Genomic DNA, 22,745 nt, shown 5'->3' on the forward strand with positions numbered 1-22,745 from the left:
AACAATTCATACACGTATTGGCTTTATGAAAACACTAGCTGACTCGCGCAACTTCGCTTGCGTCACATAAGAGTGAATGGGTCAACATTTTCCCCGTTTTTGTAACATTTTTTACTGCTCCTATTGGTCGTAGCGTGATGATATATAACCTATAGCCTTCCTCGATAAATAGAAATCTCTAACACTGAAAGATTTTTTCAAACCGGACGAGTAGTTTCTAAGATTAGCACGTTCAAACAAACAAACAAATTCTTCAGATCTTTGTAGTAGATGTATAATATCAAAATACTCCGATTTCTGAAAGATATTTATCAATAACGAGGTCATCCTGTTCACAATCCTACTATTCTTATATATTGTATTGTTTAAACAATAAACAATTTGACGCAAACAAACCGTGGACTTAGAAAGCCATCTTGTTTATTTATGTATCGCCAAACAATGTTTTAATTAATAATATAATAGGAACTTGAAATAATACCATTTCTTCGTCTCAATATTTTCGTAGCTTTTAGAGAAAGGTTGAGATTTGTATTTTTTATAAGGAAACTTGTTTTAAATAAATTCATTTTCATAAAAAAAACTAAAGGAAAAGGCATGGTCTGCACAAAACACATATCTTTTTACTTTTTAGCCCCAAACATGTTAATATTATTATACATACTAGCTGACACACGCGGATTCGTTCGCGTATAAATATCATATCTTAAGACTACTATTTGAAATAGTAAAGCTTATTTTCGATCTAGGGTCTTCCACTATGTCAAGTGTCCATATTATTATTGAAATTCGTCAACATTTATTTGACGGTTTAGCCGTTAAAGCGTAACGAACGGAGAGACTTTCGCGTGAATAATACTTATTAGTATGGATTATAACATGCTATCACACATGCCAGCCGATTTTAACTAACGTGACACCAGACCCTTCATAAAAACTTAATCGATTACATCCAGACAGAGTTTTTCTATGTTCTAGAACACCTACTTCTTAGCTTCTTACCCTCACAGTAAAAGCATTTCCTCGCCTAGCGCATTTCCAGCGTACATGAGCTCATTTTCACACGCTCTTATATCATTCTGGCGACACATGCCGACCTTTTACGAGCACATACGATGCTTAAAAGTTCGTATGCACTCGTATAAATTCGTATTTGTTCGTGTCACTTGACGTATAGAGCGAAAACACGCTTATCTATTGTTCTCCGTGAATGAAAACCGAGATGTAAATGTGACGTTATGTCTTTTAAATATGTAAAAGTGTCGAGTCTTGTCGAAAGATACTTACGACATAAAAAGTACGTGTCTTTTACCTTTGTCTGTCTGAAAAAAGCTTCACACTTCTGCGAGGAAGATGAAATATGAAAACAAGAAATGTAGAAGAGAAGTGCAGGTGGAGGATACGACAGCATTCCATCACCCTTTCTCGTCTCTTACGCCTCCTGTTTTTAATTCTGACTACCTCTATGATGAGAGCGTTAGTATATCTCATACGACAGATGATTATCTGTCAAGATCTCGGGGTCGATACCCGGGTCGGTCAAAGGACTATTGGTCTTTTTTTTCTAGTTTCAACACCTATAACAGGATGACGAAAATTTTAAACGCAAAACTGGCGATACGCAGGCTGTTCAATACATACCTGCTTCTGCTTAAGGTATATGACACTTAACATTATAAAAATAAAATAAAGAAATTATTTTAATCGTCTCCTCTCCAGCATTACGTAACCTAGCTTTTACTAATAAAGACAAAACCTTATTCTCATCTCAAAAATACGCTAAGCATCTACTTAGTTACCGTAATCTAGTAAGTCAATCTCTTTCATTAATTTCACGTGACAAAAACACCTAAGCACATCTTTCTTAAAGTGCTCACATTACTTTAACAAATGGTATTTGCATTATCTTTTAAATAAGAACATTACCGGGCTTTATGACGTCATTAACCTCAGGTGGTCGTAAATTAACAGTTGCACTTTGCCTTTATTTCTTAAACAAAACTGCATAGTTTAATGTTTAGTAAGCAAATAGTTTCCATCTTTAGATAGATACTTTTTTATAAAAAATATTTTTTAACCTTTGTCCTTAGCCTATCTTCAGAGCGTAGTTTCATGGTATTTCTGGTATATTAAACTGTACTTATAAATCTGTAATATTTTATACTGATTTATAACTAGGTACATATTTAGCGCAAAAATTACTAATTTCCACACGACTACGGTGGTTCCAAGTTCGATTTACTAGCAGACATCATTAGGAGTTTCTTTTTAAATATCGTTTTTAGTTAATTATAAATTTCAAGTTAAATACCCCAATGAAAAATTGCTGAGAAAACCAAATCCAGCGCAAATTTCTTCAAAAAGATACTTTATTCCTATCATTACTAAACACAAACAAATGACTACAAACAAGAACGTAAAGCATAATTTATAAACACGCACTAAAGGTATATACCCCGTACGTGTGCAAATCTATCCAAATCTCAGTAGATTCATGACTAACTAAACAGCCGGTTTAGCGGTAAACCCATGCGGTTTACCTCCGAATAATTAATGGTTAAGCGTCGTCGCATTTCGTCAGTTAATGGCCCCTCATTTGCCAATAATTTTAACTACAAAATACCCGTTATTAGCTCCTTCATTAACTAGTTTAACGATCCAGATAGATGGTTATCACATTAGTGCATTGCGCATTGCATTGCTTTCCGTTGAAATGAAAAAAGTGAGCTGAGTGCTGAGGGGCGATCAGGAAACGCTTTTACGTTCATTATTGTATTGCAGACATTTTTATTGCAAAAAACAATAACGATGATGAATGCGCAATAAGCGATTGAATTGTATCCAGTGAAAATTTTATGTATGACAAAAGTTTAATACTTGCGAGTAAATACAACAGTCGGCTCGAATACAATACACTTCGTAATCGCGCTACTGATCCAGTGATCACGTACAAAAATGTTCTCTTCGAAAGAATTACAAAGGCACGGAATATCAGACAGGTAACAAGGTGTATTATCTCTACTCTATTGGAAAAGTCTCAGTTAAAAGTTTCAGTCCAAGTACAATTTCAAGTCAGGTATTCGCAAAGAAAATGTGCTACTAAACTTTTCTTCTTTCGAACAAAACTGGTGATACTTTAAAGTTATCAAAGCTTGTTAAATTTTACACCAGACACCTCTCTTGCTATCGGATAGAGTTTAGACTGCTTTGGAACTACATGGTAGCTGCACGTGGCAAAAGTACAAAGAAACACCTTTATTGGAAAAGTTTTTCTATGAAAGAAATACGACTTACACTAGCATGACTTCGCTGTGATCTCTGACAAGAATACTTCTAATGGTATTTTATTTTGAACAACTTTTTGAAACACTAGTTTAATGCGAGATCTACAAACATCAGTCATTAGTCAAGTCCGAAAAACTTTAATTTAGCAGTACGCTTATGCTATTTTTTACATCCCTTTTTCTGTGAGAAACAAGGAAGCTTATTTTTTATTTAATTCCTGTGACACTCGGACTGTAACAACAAAAAAAATTGCTTTCGTGGCTAGAAAGCGGGAAACCCAAGTTATACTTAATTTTACTCTCTTTTTCACCCCCAGGTCGCCCCCCTCCCCGAATCAGCTGGTACTCCGGCGACACGCTGGTGGACGCGTCGGACGGGGACAGCGACATACCCACGGTACGAGAGAACGAGCTCTATCTCCCTCTAACCAGGGACAATGCTGCTGCCCTCTCGTGTAGAGCCTCCAACACTCATCTAGCGCCACCTATTGCTGCTACGTTGGAAATTGAACTTTATTGTAAGTAATTTTGAAGTGTATTTTTCAGCATACTTCTAAGGATTACGCAAGAAAAATATTGATGTTCTGCAACAGGATTTATGCTATTGGTGTCTCGACTAGAACATGTTAGTAACGCCATCTATGTTGTAGAAGATTAAACTTTATGAAATTATTCGTTATCACATCGATTTTTTACTTTTGTAATATTTGGCTCACAATCGAATGCTAAAAAAAAGTCTTATCACGATAATTCAATGATTGAATACCATGATGAATCTGTGAACTGTGAATAATGATATAAAAGTAATGATAAAAAATAACATCAAAGAAGCTCTCAGAACCTCCTTTTCTAAGTCTGTGATTCAAATGCTTCTCATTTCTCTTCAGTACCTGCATACAACGTGTCAATACACTGGGTGCGCGGAACGATGGGCGATGCACTACGCGCCGGCGCGGTTGCGCTCGCGCAGTGCACGGCGCGGGGTTCGTACCCGCAACCCGAGCTGTCGTGGTGGCTCGATCATAAACATCTTACACATCATAGCAATCAGGTAAGATTTAAAATCTACTCTGTCTTCTGCCTTATTTTAAAACTATGTTTTATTTTTTGCCGTAATAGTATCTTATATTTTGAGCGGACATGGACACTGGACATTATAATTAAAACCAGCCAGGACTAAGAAATTCAATATCGTCGGGGATAGTGCGGTATTATCCAATGTAAATGTAATCCTAGATACGCGGCTTTGCACTATCCCCGACGATATGCAATCGTTAGAAATATGAGTGAAACTGCTTCTTTTCATATATATTTATTGCTTACTATAACTGCCCTATATTTAACAAACAAGCTTAATAATAAGGTACGGAAATAGCAAATTACGAGAAACATGCGAGACGTCTTACGTTTGTTTGGTATTTGAAATGTACTTTATGCATAGTTCGTATGGAACCCGCTAGAGGCGCTGATGAAATTTTCTTAAAAAAGTTAGTCGAAAAGTAGGAAATCGCTCTTTTATATGTATCGGCAAATCATATTTTTTTAAATGGCACTTGCTTGCAGATAACTTTTGATATCAGTGGTTTAATACACTTTATTTAATACCATAATACAACAAAAAGTAATTAGCAATACACAAAAGAGTGAGTCACGATGACTCTCACTAAAACTTGCAGTGAAGCAATAACGGAAGCGAAAACCGAAGAAAATCAATTAACTTAGAAAGATGCAGTAATTACTTTGTGTCAATCATCAACGCGCGTAATCGATTATAGCGTATGATTCATTGTTAGTTACCGACAGACACTGATGATGGTGAAAAAATGTCTACTATTATTCCCGTTACGTGTTTTGTCTTATCGTGCTCTAAAAAATACCAAACTGCCCATCTACAATCCAATTTGTACCGAGAGAAAGAGATAGCGAGATACGAGTAGGCTACTACCTTCCGAACTGGCGGTAGACTCACTCTCTATCATTGACTTTCATAAGCGTAAGCATTCACTCTCTGTATCATTGACTATCATAATTGTCAGCATTCACTCTCTGTATCATTGACTCTCATAATTGTCAGCATTCACTCTCTGTATCATTAACTATCATAATTGTCAGCATTTGACTTAAATGAATAAATGATTTGATTTCGATTTTGGTAGTGTAAAGCAGTATCTCTTTCTAGGAGTTAATCCTGAATTGCTCTAACACAAAGTTTCCCCTTCCTTTCATTGCCTGTAATTTTCGGTAGTGTCAATATCACGAAAAATGGTATCCTATCAAAACTAGCAGATAATAACCACAGGATAACTAATCGTGTACCCAAAACACAAACTTGAGACGAACTTTTGTGACCCACATCACGAAATGTCATCAGCAAATGTTTGTACCGGCTAATGTCTTAAAAAGTAGCGCGTACCTGCCACCTTTGTCTTGACGGTATTACAACGATATTTCGAGGTTATTAGGTATTTGTTACATGGCCAGTCATTAGGCTACATAGAAAAGCTTTCAGGCTTTTTACGTTCGTGTAAATAATACTCTTGAAAGTCGATATCACATTTTTGGATTATTGATTGCTTTTGTCATTACCTGTGGCTATTTTGGTTGTTTTGTGTCAACATCAATTAACTTTGATTGAATCTTCACAAGTAAACTATAAGGAAGGAAACTTAGAAACAATTTAATAAAATACTCATTTAATTTTTGGCACTCAAAAGACCACATCACAATTAGGTACAATCATTAATTTGCCTTTCGTAACTGTGAGCTTATGTGGATTTCAAAAAAATAAATAAGTTGTATAAATAAATAAATCACAAACGAAATCTGAATAAATGTCACAGTGATAGTTGAAGCCTTTGAGGCACTCATTCACAACTTTGACACGGTTATTTAAATAATAATATCACTATGCTGTACTGCGGAGAACACGTAAAAAGTCGCTCCATGTTGTTGTCTATCAAAGTAACATCCGATAAGCCGTGTCAAAAGGCTTTTCGGGCGGCTTAAACAACTTTACATAAAAATAAAAAACAGAGATAGTGGTCACCTATGTTTGTTTCCTTCGTAAAGTTTCAATCTTATGTTTCTAACAATCACCATAAGTATTTTTCCCGATTCTTCGATTCGAGATGTATAAGTTACTTTGTTGTTGTTGTTTATCGTATGGTTAGTGGTCAACCTAGTGTCAAAGTTGTTCAAGCCGCCCGGGGGGGCTTTGACAGGGCTTAACGACTGTTATCTTAGTAGACAACAACCGGGACCGACCTTTTACTTGCCCTCCAAAGCACGGAGGCGCCCATCTCAAATACCACTATGCGGATTCCTATCTATGGAATGACCGCGCTAACGGCTGCTTAACCCACAGATCGTTTAAAAACTACATAAATAAGTATGTAAATGTGCGTCTTCTTAAACCGTTCTTTCGTTGTATTTCAGACGTGGTACAATTCTACTCTGACTGCTGTATCGTTCTTGGAGCTAAGTCCAGCCGTGATCGACAACGGCGCGACGCTGGCGTGTGTCGCTACGAACCCTGTCATGGCGCCGAGTAGAGGATCCAAGGCTGATGTCTTTACACTTAATGTTACTTGTAAGTATCTTCAAAAAACCGAGAGTTCCACGTTCAACAATTGTGCTTTCAGCGCTGGTTTTCGGCACCTAAACTTTTCCGTCTTCAGCACTAAATGGCTTTGGTAGTGCTAAAGAAAAACGTCCTTGAAATGATGATAATTTTCAATATTATTTATATGTACAGTGTTACACTATTTTGAAGATAATCAAATAATCTTTGCGGAACACTGTAGAGGTAAATTTAACCAAGCTATACCGACAGAAACAGGGAGTTTCCAATTGTTGTAAAATGTTATTTTGACAGTTAACTTTAATACTCGGTATTTACTATTTACTTAGCATCACTGCCGTCGACACCTGCCCACAACTTCTTATTTTCAAATCTTATGTAATTTTCAGATAGTCCAATGGTGGACCTAATAAGACTAGGAGACGCCAACGGCAACGAGGTGGTGGAGCTGGACTCGCTGCACTTAGAGTGTGACGTCAGAGCCAACCCTCCCGTCGAGAGGTTCATGTGGTACTTTAACGTAAGTGTCATTAAAAATGTATTTACACACGACTTAGGTTCTTGATGAAAAGATAATAATGTTGTACGCGAGTCCCTTCGAAGGTAAATGCTCCCTAAATGCGAGCTTAGCAACCCGTTATAGATATAAAAATTATTGTATATCTAATTTTATATTGTTAGTATTAAAAAATCGTGAATATAAATGTACGTGTCAAAAACCACTAAATGGATTTTAATGAAATTATTTACATACTAACTGACCCCCGCAACTTCGCTTGCGTCACATAAGAGAGAATGGGTGATTTTTTCCCCCGTTTTTGTAACATTTTTTACTGATACTCTGCTCCTATTGGTATATATAGCTTATAGCCTTCCTCGATAAATGGGCTATCTAATACTGAAAGAATTTTTCAAATCAGACCCGTAGTTCCTGAGATTAGCGCGTTCAAACAAACAAACAATCAAACAAACAAACAAACTCTTCAGCTTTATAATATTAGTATAGATAAGTATAGATTTTATGGCCAGTATTACTTAAGATACTTTTCATTAAACCCTTGAAAATCTTTTTACGCGAACACAGTTCATAATTCATTATTTAACTAGTCATCAGTCATAATACAATTCATGGAGCATTTTTTTATTGATATCGGATATCTAGGGCATTAGGAAACCCCTGGCGTCACACTTGTTATCCGACAAAGCAATCAAGACAATATTCTTACGATTTACATGTTACAGGATATAGAAATAAAGCCAGGCAGTATATGGGGAGACGAGACGTTTTCCCAGCAGCTTCTGGTGGAGGAGGCAACGCGAGCTCATGCAGGACGGTACAGCTGCGCCGCTGCCAACAACATCGGAGAGACAAGATCTGATAACATATCTATTACAGTTTTTTGTAAGTATTATACGGACGCAGTCAATACGGAATAATAGTAAATTATGAAAGTTCAAAAATATGACGAAATGATTTGAGAAAAGGACGACCGCGCTCGCAAAATTAAAGCTTGCGTCTCCTTTTTGTCTGTCAAAGATTAGATCGTGGTTTCTAGCCTAGGAATACCATTTTAAAAGAGAAGGATAGTATTTGCCTAAGAGATCTTCAGCGCCGAAGCAAATGATAATCAATTCAAGTATAGACAACATTTCAAAGGTCTGGGGTTACCTTAAATCTAATAATTCCGACAAAAATTGGCTAACTATCTTATGCTTATATTATCAACTTCCAGATCCACCAGAATGCACAGGCATCGGCATCAGAATGGTCAAAGAAACCATCCACTGCAACGTCAAGGCGTTACCAGCTCCCGACACGTACTTCTGGCACTTACAACCTTCTAACTTCGAAGTACAGCACTTGACTACAGGCTCTCCCATACTCCCGCTAGACCAGATCACTGGACCACTAGCCGAGACACTTAAAGCGTCGTGCGAGGCGAGTAATGGGGTCGCGTCGCAGGAAGAAGCCTGTGACAGGACCTTTAGTTTTGAGCATCTGAGGCCTCCACAGCCACATCAATGTGATATTGCTTATGAATTTGGGGAGTTCCAGATGAGGTGTATACCAGGTATGTGTTAAATCCAATCTTTTTATTAATCTGTGACGTCATTTGAATATAATTTGTCAATAACCCAACGATTTCCTTATCATTTCACTATGGCCTATAATATATGTAAATGTAGGCTAAAGGATTAGATTCAGTAGCGGTATTCACTACCTCTATTATTCTACATTGAAAAATTTTGTATGAATATCTGATTCGAGCTAGTACTCTCTAGAGCGCGCCTTTATCTCCTTCGTTGGATTGGAACGACTTTTGCAGTTAATTTTAAATGTTTCACTTTGTACTCATCACAAGTCAACACTAAATGTTTTTAATTTTAAGGTCGAACTAACTCTATATTTTACTATATTCCAGTCGAAAACGCAACATACTACGAAGTCTCCGTCTGGCGTATGTCCGAAAGCAACTCCTCATTGGTCCTGGAGCGTCGAGCCAGCATGGGTTTTGGTACCGGGCGGGCTCTAGCTGCGGCCGGGCCGGGCAACAGTGGGAACGCAATGGGGGGCCGACTAGCGGTACGAGCCGCTCTAGGAAGAGTCCGGAGAGGGGACGAAGCCGGGGCCAGAGCTTGTAACAGATATGGATGTTCAACCCCTCTGTTGCTAAGGCCGACAGATACCTTGCTACATGAAGCTGATCCGCCCTGGTGGCATTGTAAGTTTTAACTCAGTTATCATAGTTTATCCTAAAGCAATTTAAACTAGTTAGTAACTATAACTTTGAAACCTCAACAAGTTTAATAGTAAAATGATTAGGAAACAAAAGGTAATTTAACCCTCACGAACTAGTTTTAGTAATAAGTTTTCAACAATAGCAAGTAGAGGCCTCTATGGGCGAACTTTATGAACAAAGCACAATACATCCAACACAAATGAAACAACCCCAACGTTAGGGAGAAGTTACAACCCTATTTTAAAACTTGATATACTCTAACCGATAGATGGCGCTTTCTCGAAAGCCTTATAACGCCATCTATGAAATGGACATAGAACTACCCGCTCATTGTGCTTCTTACGTAATACCTAGAAACGAACCATTTCAACTTCATTCGAAAAACTTAACTTATGACAAACTGTTGCTTTGAGTCAAATCTGTCTTAACTTAGGTCTGCACTCACCATATCATTAATTATACTCACAATTATTAACGACATATCTCTCCTCTCTTTCTTTTCAGTCCTATTAGAGAAAGACGTGGGAATATCAGTGGGAGCAGTGATCCTGGTGGCAGTGTTCATAATATCCACGGTACTAGTGGTGCGACTGGCGCGGAGACCACGGAACAAACCCACGCCTGTTATACAGGTGTTGCAGCTCGACGATGTCGCTAGGAATTATCTGGATAATATTGGAGGTAATTGCATTATACCATACTTACTAACGATGGAAATATCTGCATGTATTTGAAATATTTTGAATAGAAAAAACTGATTTTAAATTTTTATTATTGATGTTCTGCAAGTAAGTGATATTCTGTAAACTAATGTATAAATTGGCGAGTTCGATAAAATAGAAATTGCACTATTAACAGGCCTTACACTCTTTTTAATACAGAGTTCATTGAATTAGATTATTTTTTACATAGCACTATGTTTAAACTTTCCTCAACTACCATTAATGTATTGGCTGCCACCATACAAGACCTAAATGTAATCACTTTAGTTTTCGTGTAGTTCTACGTTTAAGTATGATAAGTCTATGATGGTATACTTGGGGTCAAATCTATTTCTGAAAAATCAAACAAAAACTTCCCCGACGAGTCCGTCCCAAATATAAACCTTAAAAAATGAATGAATAAATAAATAAAAAGTGAATTATTTCATCTTTATGTTTTCTTATTCCAGAGCACAAAGTACACGCATCATGCAGTCTTCGATCCTGCAGCAGCGGTTACTCGGACGGGTCAGGAGATTCAGGGCCGCCCGTGGACAGGAGACGCAAGCCGGCCTGGGAGCGATGGCACGAACCTCCACCACCTGATGTTACTCTAACTTTACATAGAGAAAGTGCCGTGTGAACTGACTTTTTATAATGGTGATGGTGATGCTGTACTTGGTTATTTTTGTTTACTAGTGAACATTTCATAGCTTTTTCCGCGAAAATCGAGACTCAAGTAATAAGCTCTTGAGAAATTTTAGTATGAACAACTGATCAGCGCCCCTGACGTATTTCGATGAAACAAATACTAAACTACGCAGTTTTTTACTTGTCTTATTGTATTTCGAATTTGAGAGTTTTGTGTCTATAATTTGTTACGTGGCTAAACGAAAGAAGCACGGGTGATCTAAAATATAGACACTTTGCACACTCTGAAACTGAACTGCTTTGAACTTCACACGGGTTCCGTGGTAAAGTGATGCAATTTACATCGGTCACGTACGATGCAGTCACATTCTTTCTGAACTTCTACCTACGTGATATATCAGCTGCCGAATACGTTGGGAAGGCACTTATAGACCTGCCTTATTCTCAGATTGACCTATGTTTCGGTCGAATATGTTATCATAAATAACCAAGTATAGTCTTACAATATTGTACATTTGATGTCCTATCATATCAAATTGTTGAACTCATAACCCCGCTACCATGAAAACCATCGCTGTATGTTATTGTATTTCATTTTAAATAAGGCTGATTGACAAGTGGCTAAGATAAATGTTTATATTAAAATCATATAAGAAAGATCATGCCAAATTCCAGGCTTATGGATAACTGTCGGATAAAGTATCCAATAGATAAACTGAACTATCTGATATTTAACCAGGAGTAATAAAAGTTGGCATAAAAGTTATTTCTATGTTTAACGTTTTGTACTGAAATCTGTCGTGTCTGTATTGTACCTACTGCTGGAGCGAAAAATAAAGGAATTAAATTTATTTTTTATGTTCAGATTATCTCTATAAACGTTTAATTGTTATATAAATATATTTGTACCTACTAGGTACAGGTTTCAATATATCCTTGCCAGTAAAACTAGCAAGATTTGTACATAAAATTATGAGATTATTTTACCGTCTGACTTGCAAACAGAGGTAACTATTACACTACCTAGTACAGAATAAGAAGTGTAAAAATATAAACCGATTTTATTATTACTTTAAGCAAAGTGGCGCAGGAAAGTCTTGTTTTATAAGTTTCATTAGAATTCGTACACAAATAAAACATTCGAAATGTATTTCCAATAACAATGACTTTACAAGCTAGTAAAGAAAAAACGGGACCTTATACCCGTACTTGGTCTTTAACGTTCTAGCTTTCATACCTTTTAGAGTTATAAAGACAAATGAAATATGCATCGAACAATCAGCGCCATCTAGTGCGCTAATTATGAGTGTTATGTCTTCCCTGTGTTCAAATGTGCAAACAAGGTATTACTGCGCCATCTATTTACTCTTTATCAAAACTGCGCTGTTGTAACAACTTTCGAAAAGGCTTTGTAAAAGCGAACGCTTATTTGGAAAGAACAAGGTGATCCATTTTAGTTTAGAATTTTAGGTTATTTATATGAAAAATTGTATCATGACGTAATATGGCCTAATTTGTGACTTTATACTGAAATATTCCTTATTGTAACTTCTTCTTTTCTTGTAATTGTAAAAGATGATTTAATTTATAATTTGAACAATGTATTCTAAGATCTTCAATTAATATGTCAATTTCCAGACAGTGTTCAAATTGCACTCAAAAATTTTACCTTGCCAATTTCGAAAACATGTGATGCATAGATAAATAAATATAATCTTCAGCCTTGTGAAAAGCAAAAGTGTCTTTTTAAATAGTTACATATTATAATGCATTTATTAATTTACAATATACGCTGAAATTTATGTAAACCACTTGTATCTGTGCCATGTCTCCTAAAAGGTTCCAACGAATAAAAGATAGGCTTTAAATTATAGATTTGTTTATTATTAAAGCTTATACTAGACGTATTAAATTAAGAAAATCTATTAATAAATATTTAAAACCAAATTTGTTTTATTGACCAGGAATATCCCCTCTTCCAGACTGAGACTTATTAACTACTGCTCCTGCATTTTCATTCTTTCTAACACTTAAAATATTCCCATCGTTTTTATTGATACTGTAAATATAGTTCCCTTCTGTGACTACAATAGGGTTATTTCTAAAATTCTCCCTTTCCCTCTGCAATAACGGATTTTCTTTATGTTTTCCAACATTTCCAGTATTAGGTTTGTTGACAAAAGGACTAGCAGTTACCGTCACTTGTTTTGGTGGTTCGGTGTTTATAACTGGTGGGACGTAGACGTAGCTACTATCTAACGGTGAATTAGTACTGGCTGTGTCCGCCGTATCTTTTTGTCTAGCAAGACTGACTACATTTGGTTTGTCATGAGTAACTTGCTTATACACATAATGCGAGACAGTGCCGTCTTTAGAAACATGGTCTGCTGCGTTTACAATATTCTCATTTACATTGTTCGTTTTGACATTATTGTCCGATGTTTTAACATTTGTTTTAGTATCTTGATCGTTTACTTTAGGTTTATTAAGTTCTGAAGTTGTTGCTGAAATGTATTGCGGAGGCATCGGCCATAAAGTTTGTGATATTTTAATCGTTTCTTCCGAGATTCCTTTGGCATCATGTGCATTGTCCTTTGGTGTTGAAACGGGTTTCCCTTCTTTATTTTCGTCATGTGAATGCTTTAAAGGTAATGGTCTTACTTCTTTCTTTTTAGTATCCTCTTGCTCGTTATTATGAAGTACTGTCACTTTAATCGGCTCATTAGAATTGTGAGAAAATTGTTCAATCAAATGAGCATATCTTCCAACACCAGATTGATGTATTTGTTGAGGATTTGCACCTAAAGAAACTACTCCATCGATCCTTTGTTTCACACACATTGGTAGACTAGAAGCTAAGTCTATTCTTTGTCTTACCACAACGTCGGGATTGTTCCGAGCTGTATACGTCATGACCGGTAAATTCCTCTCTATTTGTTTGTAAGAATAATTCGGTTTATACGGCAGTTCAATCTTCACATCAGTTTCGTAAGGTTTCACCACTTCTGGTATAACAGGCTGCACAATTTCTTCAATAACTGGAGCCGCAACGATTTCTTCTTCAACCACATAGTTGCCTAAACTCGAAACAATAGGTACCATTGTCTCTCTGATCAGGCCACTCTCTTGCCGGTTCACTATTTCGGTTGAAAGTAAGTTGTTCACATTTTGAAAAGCAACTACTGTTTCTTGAGGATTATTTGTTCCGATATACGCTTCTAATGGATTGATTTTAATTACTTCTTCGGGTCGACGTACTACAGTTCTTTCGATAAGTGTTGGTTTGGCTCGGACTAACACATCTTCGAAGCCAGGAACTCTGTAAAGTTCGTATTCAGTGTCTTGTTGTAAAACAGGGGGAGGTGGTATGTCTCTTGTGCTACTGCCTCCGAAGAGTACGGAGCTGATTAGATTCTTGATGAAGCCGATGTGCCGTTTTTCTCGTTCGTTTGATTCCGCTGCCACGATGGTTGCCAGAAGCAGACACTGTAAGAAATAACGCTTTATTTACAAAACAGTACCTATTGATACACGTTATCTATTGGGTTTTCAAAATAGTATAGCGTATTATAATTTTAAGTTCGTGATGAAATAAAAAAGTGGTTTAATTTCAACATTAGTTATTTGTAGCTTTAAAGGTTTTCAGTCGATGACTGTTATGGTTTGACTGATTTCATCAATGTATAACGGAATAAATCGAATCAAATGGATTAAATCTTCGTTTCTATAGAGCATTTACGGGTATTATTGCGAGAAGGTAACCAATTGTGCGCAAAATACTCACATTTATAATTAACCGACGCATATTTTCACTTAAACACAACACAGAACAACTTTACACAAACACGCACGATTTAGACTAACACATTTAAAAGTCTGCCCTAGATTTATATGGACACGAGATAGAGAAAGCACTCATTAAAGGATTATGACTCAAATAAAGTTATGAAGCGATTAGCTAATCATCACAAAAATGCTGTTGTTCAATTTAATAAGAATTCATTTTAGGTCGTAAGTACCCACATTATAAACATTATAATCACTAATTATTCACTTATTCATAAATGCAAGTATCAGGTCGTCGTTAAAGTAATATTAATAAAGTCAGACCTAAGAGGCGTTAAGATGTGAGAGAAAATCGTTACCAACTGATGAAAGTTAAAATCGATGTAGCTATGAACGTCCAACAAATGCATCGTGACATGAGAAGAACAAGGTGCATCATAAGTTATTAAAAAGCAATTACATGCGTAAGAGGTAGATACAAGTTATATTATTGTTTCAATTTCAAACGTGTTGTAACAAGGGCATTTCTGCCGCATTTCTTCTTCCGTCTTGTTTTTGCCACGCTCGACATTCTCTGCTTTGGGAAAAAGGCTTGATTTTATATGCATGCATGAATAAATATCTAGTAAAAAGAGAATGTCCAAACAAGCGGATAACTCACCGTCGATTATCTGACTCTAACCCCTGCTTTCAGAGGTACATTTAGCAGTAGTTTATCTATTCAGTAGCGTTAAAACTTATATTAAAAAACGCTATTGAATAGATAAACTACCGCTAAATGTACTTAGAAACCGGGAGTAAGGGTCTTATACTGTGACAAACATTCAACTGATGTAAAATAAAACATTTTAATTCGTATTAATATAATATTTATTACAACTAATGGAAGACAAGAGTTACAATCAGTTATGACGTATTATCGTGTCTACTTAAACCTAAATATAGCTTATTGAATATATTGATATTTAATTGCGATTTGATGAAATAAATTAACTAAAACGATGTGGTTCACCAGAAACGACAAAACAATGAACTTGGAATAACCCTATTTTTACGCAATCCTTTACAATAATCGAAATAATTAGTAATTGTTGACATTATTTTCAACATCTCTTGCATTAAGGGACCAAATGGCAGCTATTCTGTAAAGATCAATCGCTTAAAATAACATAAATTATAAGTTCAGAAAATGACTAGAAATAAAAAAAGTTGACTAGTTTTGAACAAGATTAAACAAATAATGTGTCAAAACAACAACAGTAAACACTACTTATAAATAATTATGATACTACTGTTTATCCAGCGAGAGGTCTTACACTATACCTAAGAAAATCATGGTTCTTTAAAACATGGTAATGGGTACTCGTATTCATATTTCAGCGGGGAATTCACTAGACGGACTTGCCGGACCTCGAAACTACAGGTTTGTGGAACGTTTGCTGGCGTAGAAACATCGCAGGCAGTCTGGCACACACCCTGGCATGTACCGTTGCGTAGTCTTGCCGTGGACATGCCCGTCAAGTGAATTCCTCGCTTGAGAGAACTTTTAATGGGGTAGCAAAATAAAAGCAGTACTGAATATGCAAACTTCTCATGATTGTTTTGTTACCAATAAATAATCACGAGACTCGCTGGACACACTACACTTGACTAGATATTTCACACGAAACTTCTTTCAACAGACCACAACTAACCATCATGGCAGGGCCCGACACATACCTTCCAGTAGACAGTTAGGCCACAATCTGGACGCCAGCGAGCTCTATGACGATAACAGCCATGACAAGTCATACCTCTGTAGATTTACATGGTGCCATTTTCCGATGCGCTATCGGCTATATGCACTGTAGAAATCATTTGGCTCAGGTTTCCACAGGTTTTCAAAATAATTCAAAACACCTCATACTGCCCGCAGACGTCCATATCGCAACCTTATATATTATCATCATCACAATAACTTATAACAAATATTACACGGTAGGTAATCAACACGAATCATGCGTTTCATTTTTAGATTATTTAATTTTATCTTGATTGCTTTCAATAGTGTAAGCTGGAGGCTTACAACCAATGTTGCGTATTTGCCGATGTATCGCTGGTAATAGTCAATCCATAATAGATAAAACCCAAAACCATAGGAAACAGAAAACGTGTTCTGTTCTTATTTTATTTGTATTATTACGAGTATATTTTCTATGGGTAAAACGCAGGATTTGCTTTCAATTCCGTGCAACGTATGGTAAAAGTCATTTGCATTAAACTTTAAGAAGTATGACTACAATATCTTGTACATCTAAGCACACCACGGCACTTCGGCATCAAAGACATGTCTTGGAGGATGGAGAGAGCCGTGTGGTGGGTGATGTGGCTGCGGGGACCCGTGGAGCAGTTCACACATGAAGCTGATGTACGTGATGGCTAGTCTCAGCGTCTCGATGCGGGAGAGACGCTTCTCGTATGCAAATGTTGGTACCTGAAGGGAAATTGACCATAGAATATCCTTCCGTCGGACTGGTACAGCGACGAAAAATTGATAAAATGCAGACACTATGGCTTCTAGTCTCATCTGCGACACTAAATGAAAACTATCCTATCCACTGTGCTATCCGTAAAATAGAATATTACAATTAAAGTAAAAAAACAAGTAGGTAGGTACTTATTAAAAATAATTTGAGGGTAGGTAATCTAGAGTTGGGGCGCTTGCTTCTAAATTTCATTATTATTAATTATTTATTAGAGTCTTTGAACTGTTCACATTTACAGAAATATGATGAAAAGGAGTATGGTTAAAACCCCTATTATGTTCTCCATATTTCAGGGAAAATACTTAACTATGTTACAAATAAAACCTACCTTTCTACGCAGTTTATCGAAGGCTTCATTGAGGTTGAACATTCTCCGTCGCTCGCGGATGTTCGCGGCGCGGCGCTGCGCCACGGAGGCCACTCTTCGCCGAGGCTTCTTGCCGCCGGGCGGGGCGCGGCCACCACCACGCCCGCAGCCCGCCGCCGACCACACTGCATAAAGAATAGGCTCATCAAGGAAAAGTATGGAGTCTCAATCCCGCAAAATTACAGCTCAATCCGACACAGGGAAGTGAGTCAATTTTCCGAAAAATGCAACGTCTTGCAGAAAGACTGGGGATGATAAATGAAGTTTACTACCAATGAAGCAAGTAAAGACCCCCCAAAGCATAATAAAGATTGGTTTTCGAGCTTACTAGTCAATATTTTCTCGTGTTTTCTGGATTGAGGCGACCATTTTGTACAGGAACACCGTTACCTGTGACTGTTCGAAGCATTTCTTCTGGTAATAACATAACATTTGTCTAGTTAAGATAATAGAATGCGTTGTTGTCTTAAAACGCCTTTCCCATTTGTTTTATATTTTGAGCCTAGATTTAGTGACTAGTGTGACATGGGAATCTTTGTTGTTTTAAAGGAATATGTTTAATGACTTCATATCTTTTCTCAACCACTAACATAATTGAAGCGTTTTGCCTTTTATGCAGAAAACATCAGATTTCCACGGATGAAATAGGCTCAAATCTCGATAGCCCATAGCAAAACCTTTTTTTGGTAACCCTTCTTAAAATGTTGATAATAATGAGTGAATAAGAATAAGAATACTCACCCAGGTCGGCTGGCGGGAAGGCCAGGATGTCTGGATAAGGCACTGGTGCCGGCGGAGCGTCCCACAGCGGCCCGTACGGCGACACCTCGCTACCCTGACGTTACATAACACTTTTCAATTTAATGGAAATTATCACTGAAATAAATAGTGTATTATCTAAAGGTAGAAAGTAGGCCACTAAGAAATTAGCTGTGAACACATAAGCTGTGAAAAACCAAATTTCAAAGGCGACGGCCATTGCTCTTTGAAAACCTTAACTTCTGCCTCCTTCTTTTGTCAATACTCAAGAGCGGTTACTAATAGGTGCTTTAGTTACATGGATTCAAGTACCGAAAGATTTGTGCAGATAATCCGGTGATGAATCTTTTAAACATCAGTTTCATTAATATATAACAAGGTTACAGTTACAATATGTACGTCGGACACTCCTAAAACGTTTTAATGATTAAACTGAAGTAGTGTTTCGTTTTATTTTGTTGAAGTACACAATTAAGCCTACCTTTTAAGATGTTTAAATTAGGCGTAGGCAGTTGGTATACTTTTCATGAAGGGACTGCTTTTCACACCACAGATTATTTTGATTCGATTGATTAACGGTATTGGTACCTAACAGGGACTTGTCAAGTAAAATGTGTAAGAAAAAGTAAATAGTAAAAGCCAATGATGACATACTGCTGAGCTGCTCCAAACGTGCGGCGTCTCGCTGCCGTAGGACATCAGCGGGAAATGAATCTTGATACCTTTGCACACACACCTGAATGAAACGACACACCACCACCGCGCCACTCGCACTCAATCACACACTACTGCTGGTGGACCGACCAGGACCCGCCAAATATCAAACTGGACTAAATCAAATTATTATATCTTCGCGCTATACCCTAGTGTGAGCATCGCATTTTATTAAAATCGAAAACCAACCAAAATTTAACCTTACAGCTTGGTTATAAGGTTGAAAATTTAACCTCTATAGCCAAATTGCACCCTTAACTATGGCAACGTCAGATTTCTCGCTTCTGATTGGCTGTCGAAGGGGTGAGATGAGGGTGGTCATCTCTTATTGGTCACAGCGGATGCAGTAGGCGGACGATATCGACTGCTGCTCAGGATTTTACACTGAAACTGCTGTTTCTACTCAAAAAGCCATGAAAATTGTGTAATTCTTGTACACTTCAGATACAAGGTTGAATAATTTTGCAGCTACTTTTATCTGATCTTAAGATTAGCATAAACAAAACTGGACTTTTTTTTATCGTTTTCGTGACTTTAGTATAAAACTTGTTAATATAGTTTAATTAATTTTTTCGTTGTTTAAAACGTGTGTCATTTGTATTTGTCTCATACTAACAAATAGAAAAATGGTATAAGCTTTTATTTCAAAAGTCTCTGATCAGTATCATCCCACTGTTGCATTTTCTTAGGTCTTTCTGACTACTTACAGCGAAGTAAAGAATTTACATAAAAGGCATTATTTTGTTGCCTATCGTATCGACTTTCAAAGCTTACCCGTAACATGGAGGCAGCTTGCACCAACATCCAACATCTGTGTCACTTTGATCTGCATTCACGTTTTCATTTCTTCATTGACTTTCAATTTAACAACTACGATTCAGGTTAAAAAAACTTTCTGCTGAAACAAATAAATAGGGGGATTATTTGACAAAATATTGTGAAACATCCATTTATGGAACGACATAGGTATCTATTTCGTATTATATTTTTGTAATCACTCTTATAAGTATTGATAGGCTGATTTGCGAGGAACGTTTCTGTGTATTTTTAAAGGTTCACTAGGTTCAACGGGCGATTCCGGGATGGGCTGCTAGTATTTCATAATAATAAGGCGTAGAAAGAGAATACCTAGTTTTATTAGCTTCGAATACTCGAAATTGTCAAAGATCTTATAAAAAGTACTTATACCCAGGTAGGTAGGTACTTCATATACCTTAATAAACTTAAGTTAGTAAATTTCTATATAATCACGATGCACCTGCACTAACTAGAAATAATTCGAAGCATGTTCGAATCGCGTTAATCTGTTATTGATCATATCGCATTAGCGAGATAGGCGTGACCCGCGGACAGATGGCAGATTTGTCACGGCTAGCTTTGTCCTACTGCAGCAGATATTGCCTATATTTGTCAATTTTGACGCGAAATTGGTGCAGATAGGGTAAATCTCCTGTCACAGTGTTGAGGGGAGTGGTATAGAAATGTTAATTTTCGATTTTCGGTGGACAAGTGTGATATTTTATGCGTTATGCTTTCTATTTGTCAGTTTACTAGTCCTACTTAACCTAACAAAAAAAATCCATTATAATTATAGAGGTGGGTACATAAGTATAGCACCGGTATTCTGTAAGATTACAATAATAATAATAATAAGCCCGCAGGGCACCTCGAGGCGAGGTGACGGGGAGTAGCGACCCCGCGGTACCTGAGTGCTCCAGGGGGAAGTCACCCTTCCTCATCTCCGGCTTGCCTTAGTTGGCTGGTCGGAGTGAAAACTGACGAGGAAGCGGTCCCCCGCCTCTGGCTTGCCTTCATTGGCCGCCCAGAGTGGAGTCGCGAGAGCAGAGCTCCCACTCTGTTCGGAGGACGGATGCTGAGCGTAAGTGGCTAGTGGGCCAGTGATGCCGGACCCTCAGGGAGCAAGTGATCTGAGTTTAACGTCCAGCGAGGCCTCTCCGTCCTTCAGCCGCTCACGTCCCTGTTGCCCCCTTGTTGCATTTTGAGCGACTAGTTTGGGGGGCCCAGTTTGTGAGTTGGCGAGTCTCCGCCTGCCATTTATACGTGTTTTACATTGTTATAGGCAGGCGCCATAGTCCCCGTAGATACATAGTTTTCCAGTCCATCAGCACCCCATCCCTATAGCCCAAGTAGATTTTCCTTTTAGTTTTTCCATAGTTCCACACAGTCCGGTGACTGTCCTTGGATGCATTTTATAGTGCAGACAGGGATAGTCACCGGAGTGTGTAACCATACATTTTTTGAAAGATTAAAGTTGTCTAAAATGGGCCTCTACCTGTTGGCTTCGGCCCCACGCATGCCTTCTAAATGTCCGGGACTCTATAGTCCCGAGATATGCAAAAGACATACATAATAATAATAATTTATTTCTCTTTCACAATGGTACCTTAATTCTATAACATATACATTGAGGCAGATAGGAACATAACATTGTGAGAGACTGGTGCCTGAGATAGGTTTGATAAAACCTGTATTACAGGTCACCAGGCCTCTCCCTGATGCTAACATTCAGAAACAACATGAGAAACTCTATGTTTGTGTATGTAATTGAGAAACAATAAAAATAACAAATATGAATGATAGTAATATAAAAAAAGAATGATTCGTTGCTTGTGTGAATTTTGCGTGTAGATGATGTGTGAGTTTAAGTAATGAGTAAAGTATGTTTGTGTGAGTAAGTGTTTTCGTGTGGTGTTTGTCTATCAGGAATTGAGAGTATGAATGAATCAGGTACAAATTTAATTCGGGTTGTTAATTTAGATAAAATGAGTTAGAAGAGATTCGGTATCCTGATAATTTAACGTTTTAAGATAAGTCGTAACTAAGATTTTACAGCGTACCCTGGTTAGGGGATAAATGTTGAGGGGTAAATTAAGTTTGTTATAAAGGTGTGAGCCAAGGAAACAGAAAAATTGTTGTGCATGAGAGGAGTGAAATTTTGCTGGGGCACAGATTTTATCTTTACGTCGCTTATTTAAATAAGATTAACGCTATTTAAACTTAATCTACACAGGTTTACATGCTTCATTCTTTTTTCTAGCTTATAATCAAAGGGAAAACGTCAGAGGGCCTTGGGGAGATCAGTTGCAGTCAATTATAAGTAATCCTATAGAATGACCTAAGTTGATATTTAATTATTTCGAGAACAACCTTTTACTTTCGCTTTTTAAAATTCACAAATAACTAATTCTGACATATTATCCTTTGCTCATCGTCAAAGTGTCAGGCTTAAAAGCTTCATCCAACAAAACTATAACAAGGGGACTTGATCTGTGTCAAATTATAGGATTTAGCAAAACATGTCAACTGATTACACGCTTCAATTACGAGAGAGGGGCCCCAAACATACGCCATATTAAAACGAAGGGCGGCCAGCGCGGCCACACGTGGTGACGAGGGGAGAATAAAATATGTTTTGATATGATAACTAATGCACTCTTATTGTATTTTAATTGTTTTGGGGTTTGACTTGTTACGCAAGTGTTCAATTATTGTTTAAAATTGTTTGGAATCGTTTTAGAGATAGCTTTTTAGCGTCTGTTTAGGGATGCTTTGTGAAATGTTTGAGGAATTGTGAATGGGACACCTATAGAGTAGCGTCATAAATACTCTATCTCCA

The 22,745-nt window shown here is 37.2% G+C and overlaps 3 protein-coding genes across 6 annotated transcripts in view; 1 reads left to right on the forward strand and 2 right to left on the reverse strand.

Annotated features, from left to right (window-relative positions):
* The window catches only part of LOC142980972 (nephrin-like), a 173,831-nt gene extending 160,948 nt beyond the window's left edge, over positions 1 to 12,883 (forward strand). For all 4 annotated transcript variants that reach the window (XM_076126612.1, XM_076126616.1, XM_076126614.1 and 1 more), the window contains 9 exons: positions 3,602 to 3,802; positions 4,172 to 4,335; positions 6,720 to 6,873; positions 7,254 to 7,384; positions 8,107 to 8,266; positions 8,598 to 8,936; positions 9,288 to 9,587; positions 10,110 to 10,286; positions 10,777 to 12,883. In XM_076126612.1, coding sequence (XP_075982727.1) covers positions 3,602 to 3,802; positions 4,172 to 4,335; positions 6,720 to 6,873; positions 7,254 to 7,384; positions 8,107 to 8,266; positions 8,598 to 8,936; positions 9,288 to 9,587; positions 10,110 to 10,286; positions 10,777 to 10,949 — 1,799 coding nt within the window. In that variant the 3' untranslated portion in view covers positions 10,950 to 12,883. The remainder of the gene's footprint in view (positions 1 to 3,601; positions 3,803 to 4,171; positions 4,336 to 6,719; positions 6,874 to 7,253; positions 7,385 to 8,106; positions 8,267 to 8,597; positions 8,937 to 9,287; positions 9,588 to 10,109; positions 10,287 to 10,776) is intronic.
* A 14-nt stretch (positions 12,884 to 12,897) lies between these two features.
* On the reverse strand, positions 12,898 to 15,112 carry LOC142980973 (uncharacterized). Its single transcript, XM_076126617.1, has 2 exons — positions 14,742 to 15,112; positions 12,898 to 14,443 (listed from the first exon to the last, which is right to left on the reverse strand). The coding sequence occupies exons 1-2, from the start codon at positions 14,760 to 14,762 to the stop codon at positions 12,911 to 12,913; spliced, it is 1,554 nt and encodes a 517-aa protein (XP_075982732.1). The 5' UTR covers positions 14,763 to 15,112; the 3' UTR covers positions 12,898 to 12,910.
* A 493-nt stretch (positions 15,113 to 15,605) lies between these two features.
* On the reverse strand, positions 15,606 to 19,213 carry LOC142980974 (protein Fer3-like). Its single transcript, XM_076126618.1, has 4 exons — positions 19,049 to 19,213; positions 18,377 to 18,470; positions 17,597 to 17,760; positions 15,606 to 17,216 (listed from the first exon to the last, which is right to left on the reverse strand). Exons 1-4 carry the CDS (start codon positions 19,091 to 19,093, stop codon positions 17,037 to 17,039), a joined length of 483 nt encoding a protein of 160 aa, XP_075982733.1. The 5' UTR covers positions 19,094 to 19,213; the 3' UTR covers positions 15,606 to 17,036.
* Positions 19,214 to 22,745: the final 3,532 nt, after the last annotated feature.

The sequence above is a fragment of the Anticarsia gemmatalis genome, chromosome 19 (assembly GCF_050436995.1).
Source record: "Anticarsia gemmatalis isolate Benzon Research Colony breed Stoneville strain chromosome 19, ilAntGemm2 primary, whole genome shotgun sequence".
NCBI classification, from domain to species: domain Eukaryota; kingdom Metazoa; phylum Arthropoda; class Insecta; order Lepidoptera; family Erebidae; genus Anticarsia; species Anticarsia gemmatalis.

Excerpts from the sequence above, each read along its gene's own strand:
- LOC142980973 (XM_076126617.1), bottom strand. The coding sequence starts at position 14,762 with ATGCGTCGGTTAATTATAAAT. Across the intron at positions 14,444-14,741 it reads TGCGTCGGTTAATTATAAAT|TGTCTGCTTCTGGCAACCAT; the intron begins GTGAGTATTTTG and ends TATTTCTTACAG.
- LOC142980974 (XM_076126618.1), bottom strand. The coding sequence starts at position 19,093 with ATGTCCTACGGCAGCGAGACGCCGCACGTTTGGAGCAGCTCAGCA. Across the intron at positions 18,471-19,048 it reads ACGTTTGGAGCAGCTCAGCA|GGTAGCGAGGTGTCGCCGTA; the intron begins GTATGTCATCAT and ends ATGTAACGTCAG. Across the intron at positions 17,761-18,376 it reads CTTCCCGCCAGCCGACCTGG|TGTGGTCGGCGGCGGGCTGC; the intron begins GTGAGTATTCTT and ends TTCTTTATGCAG.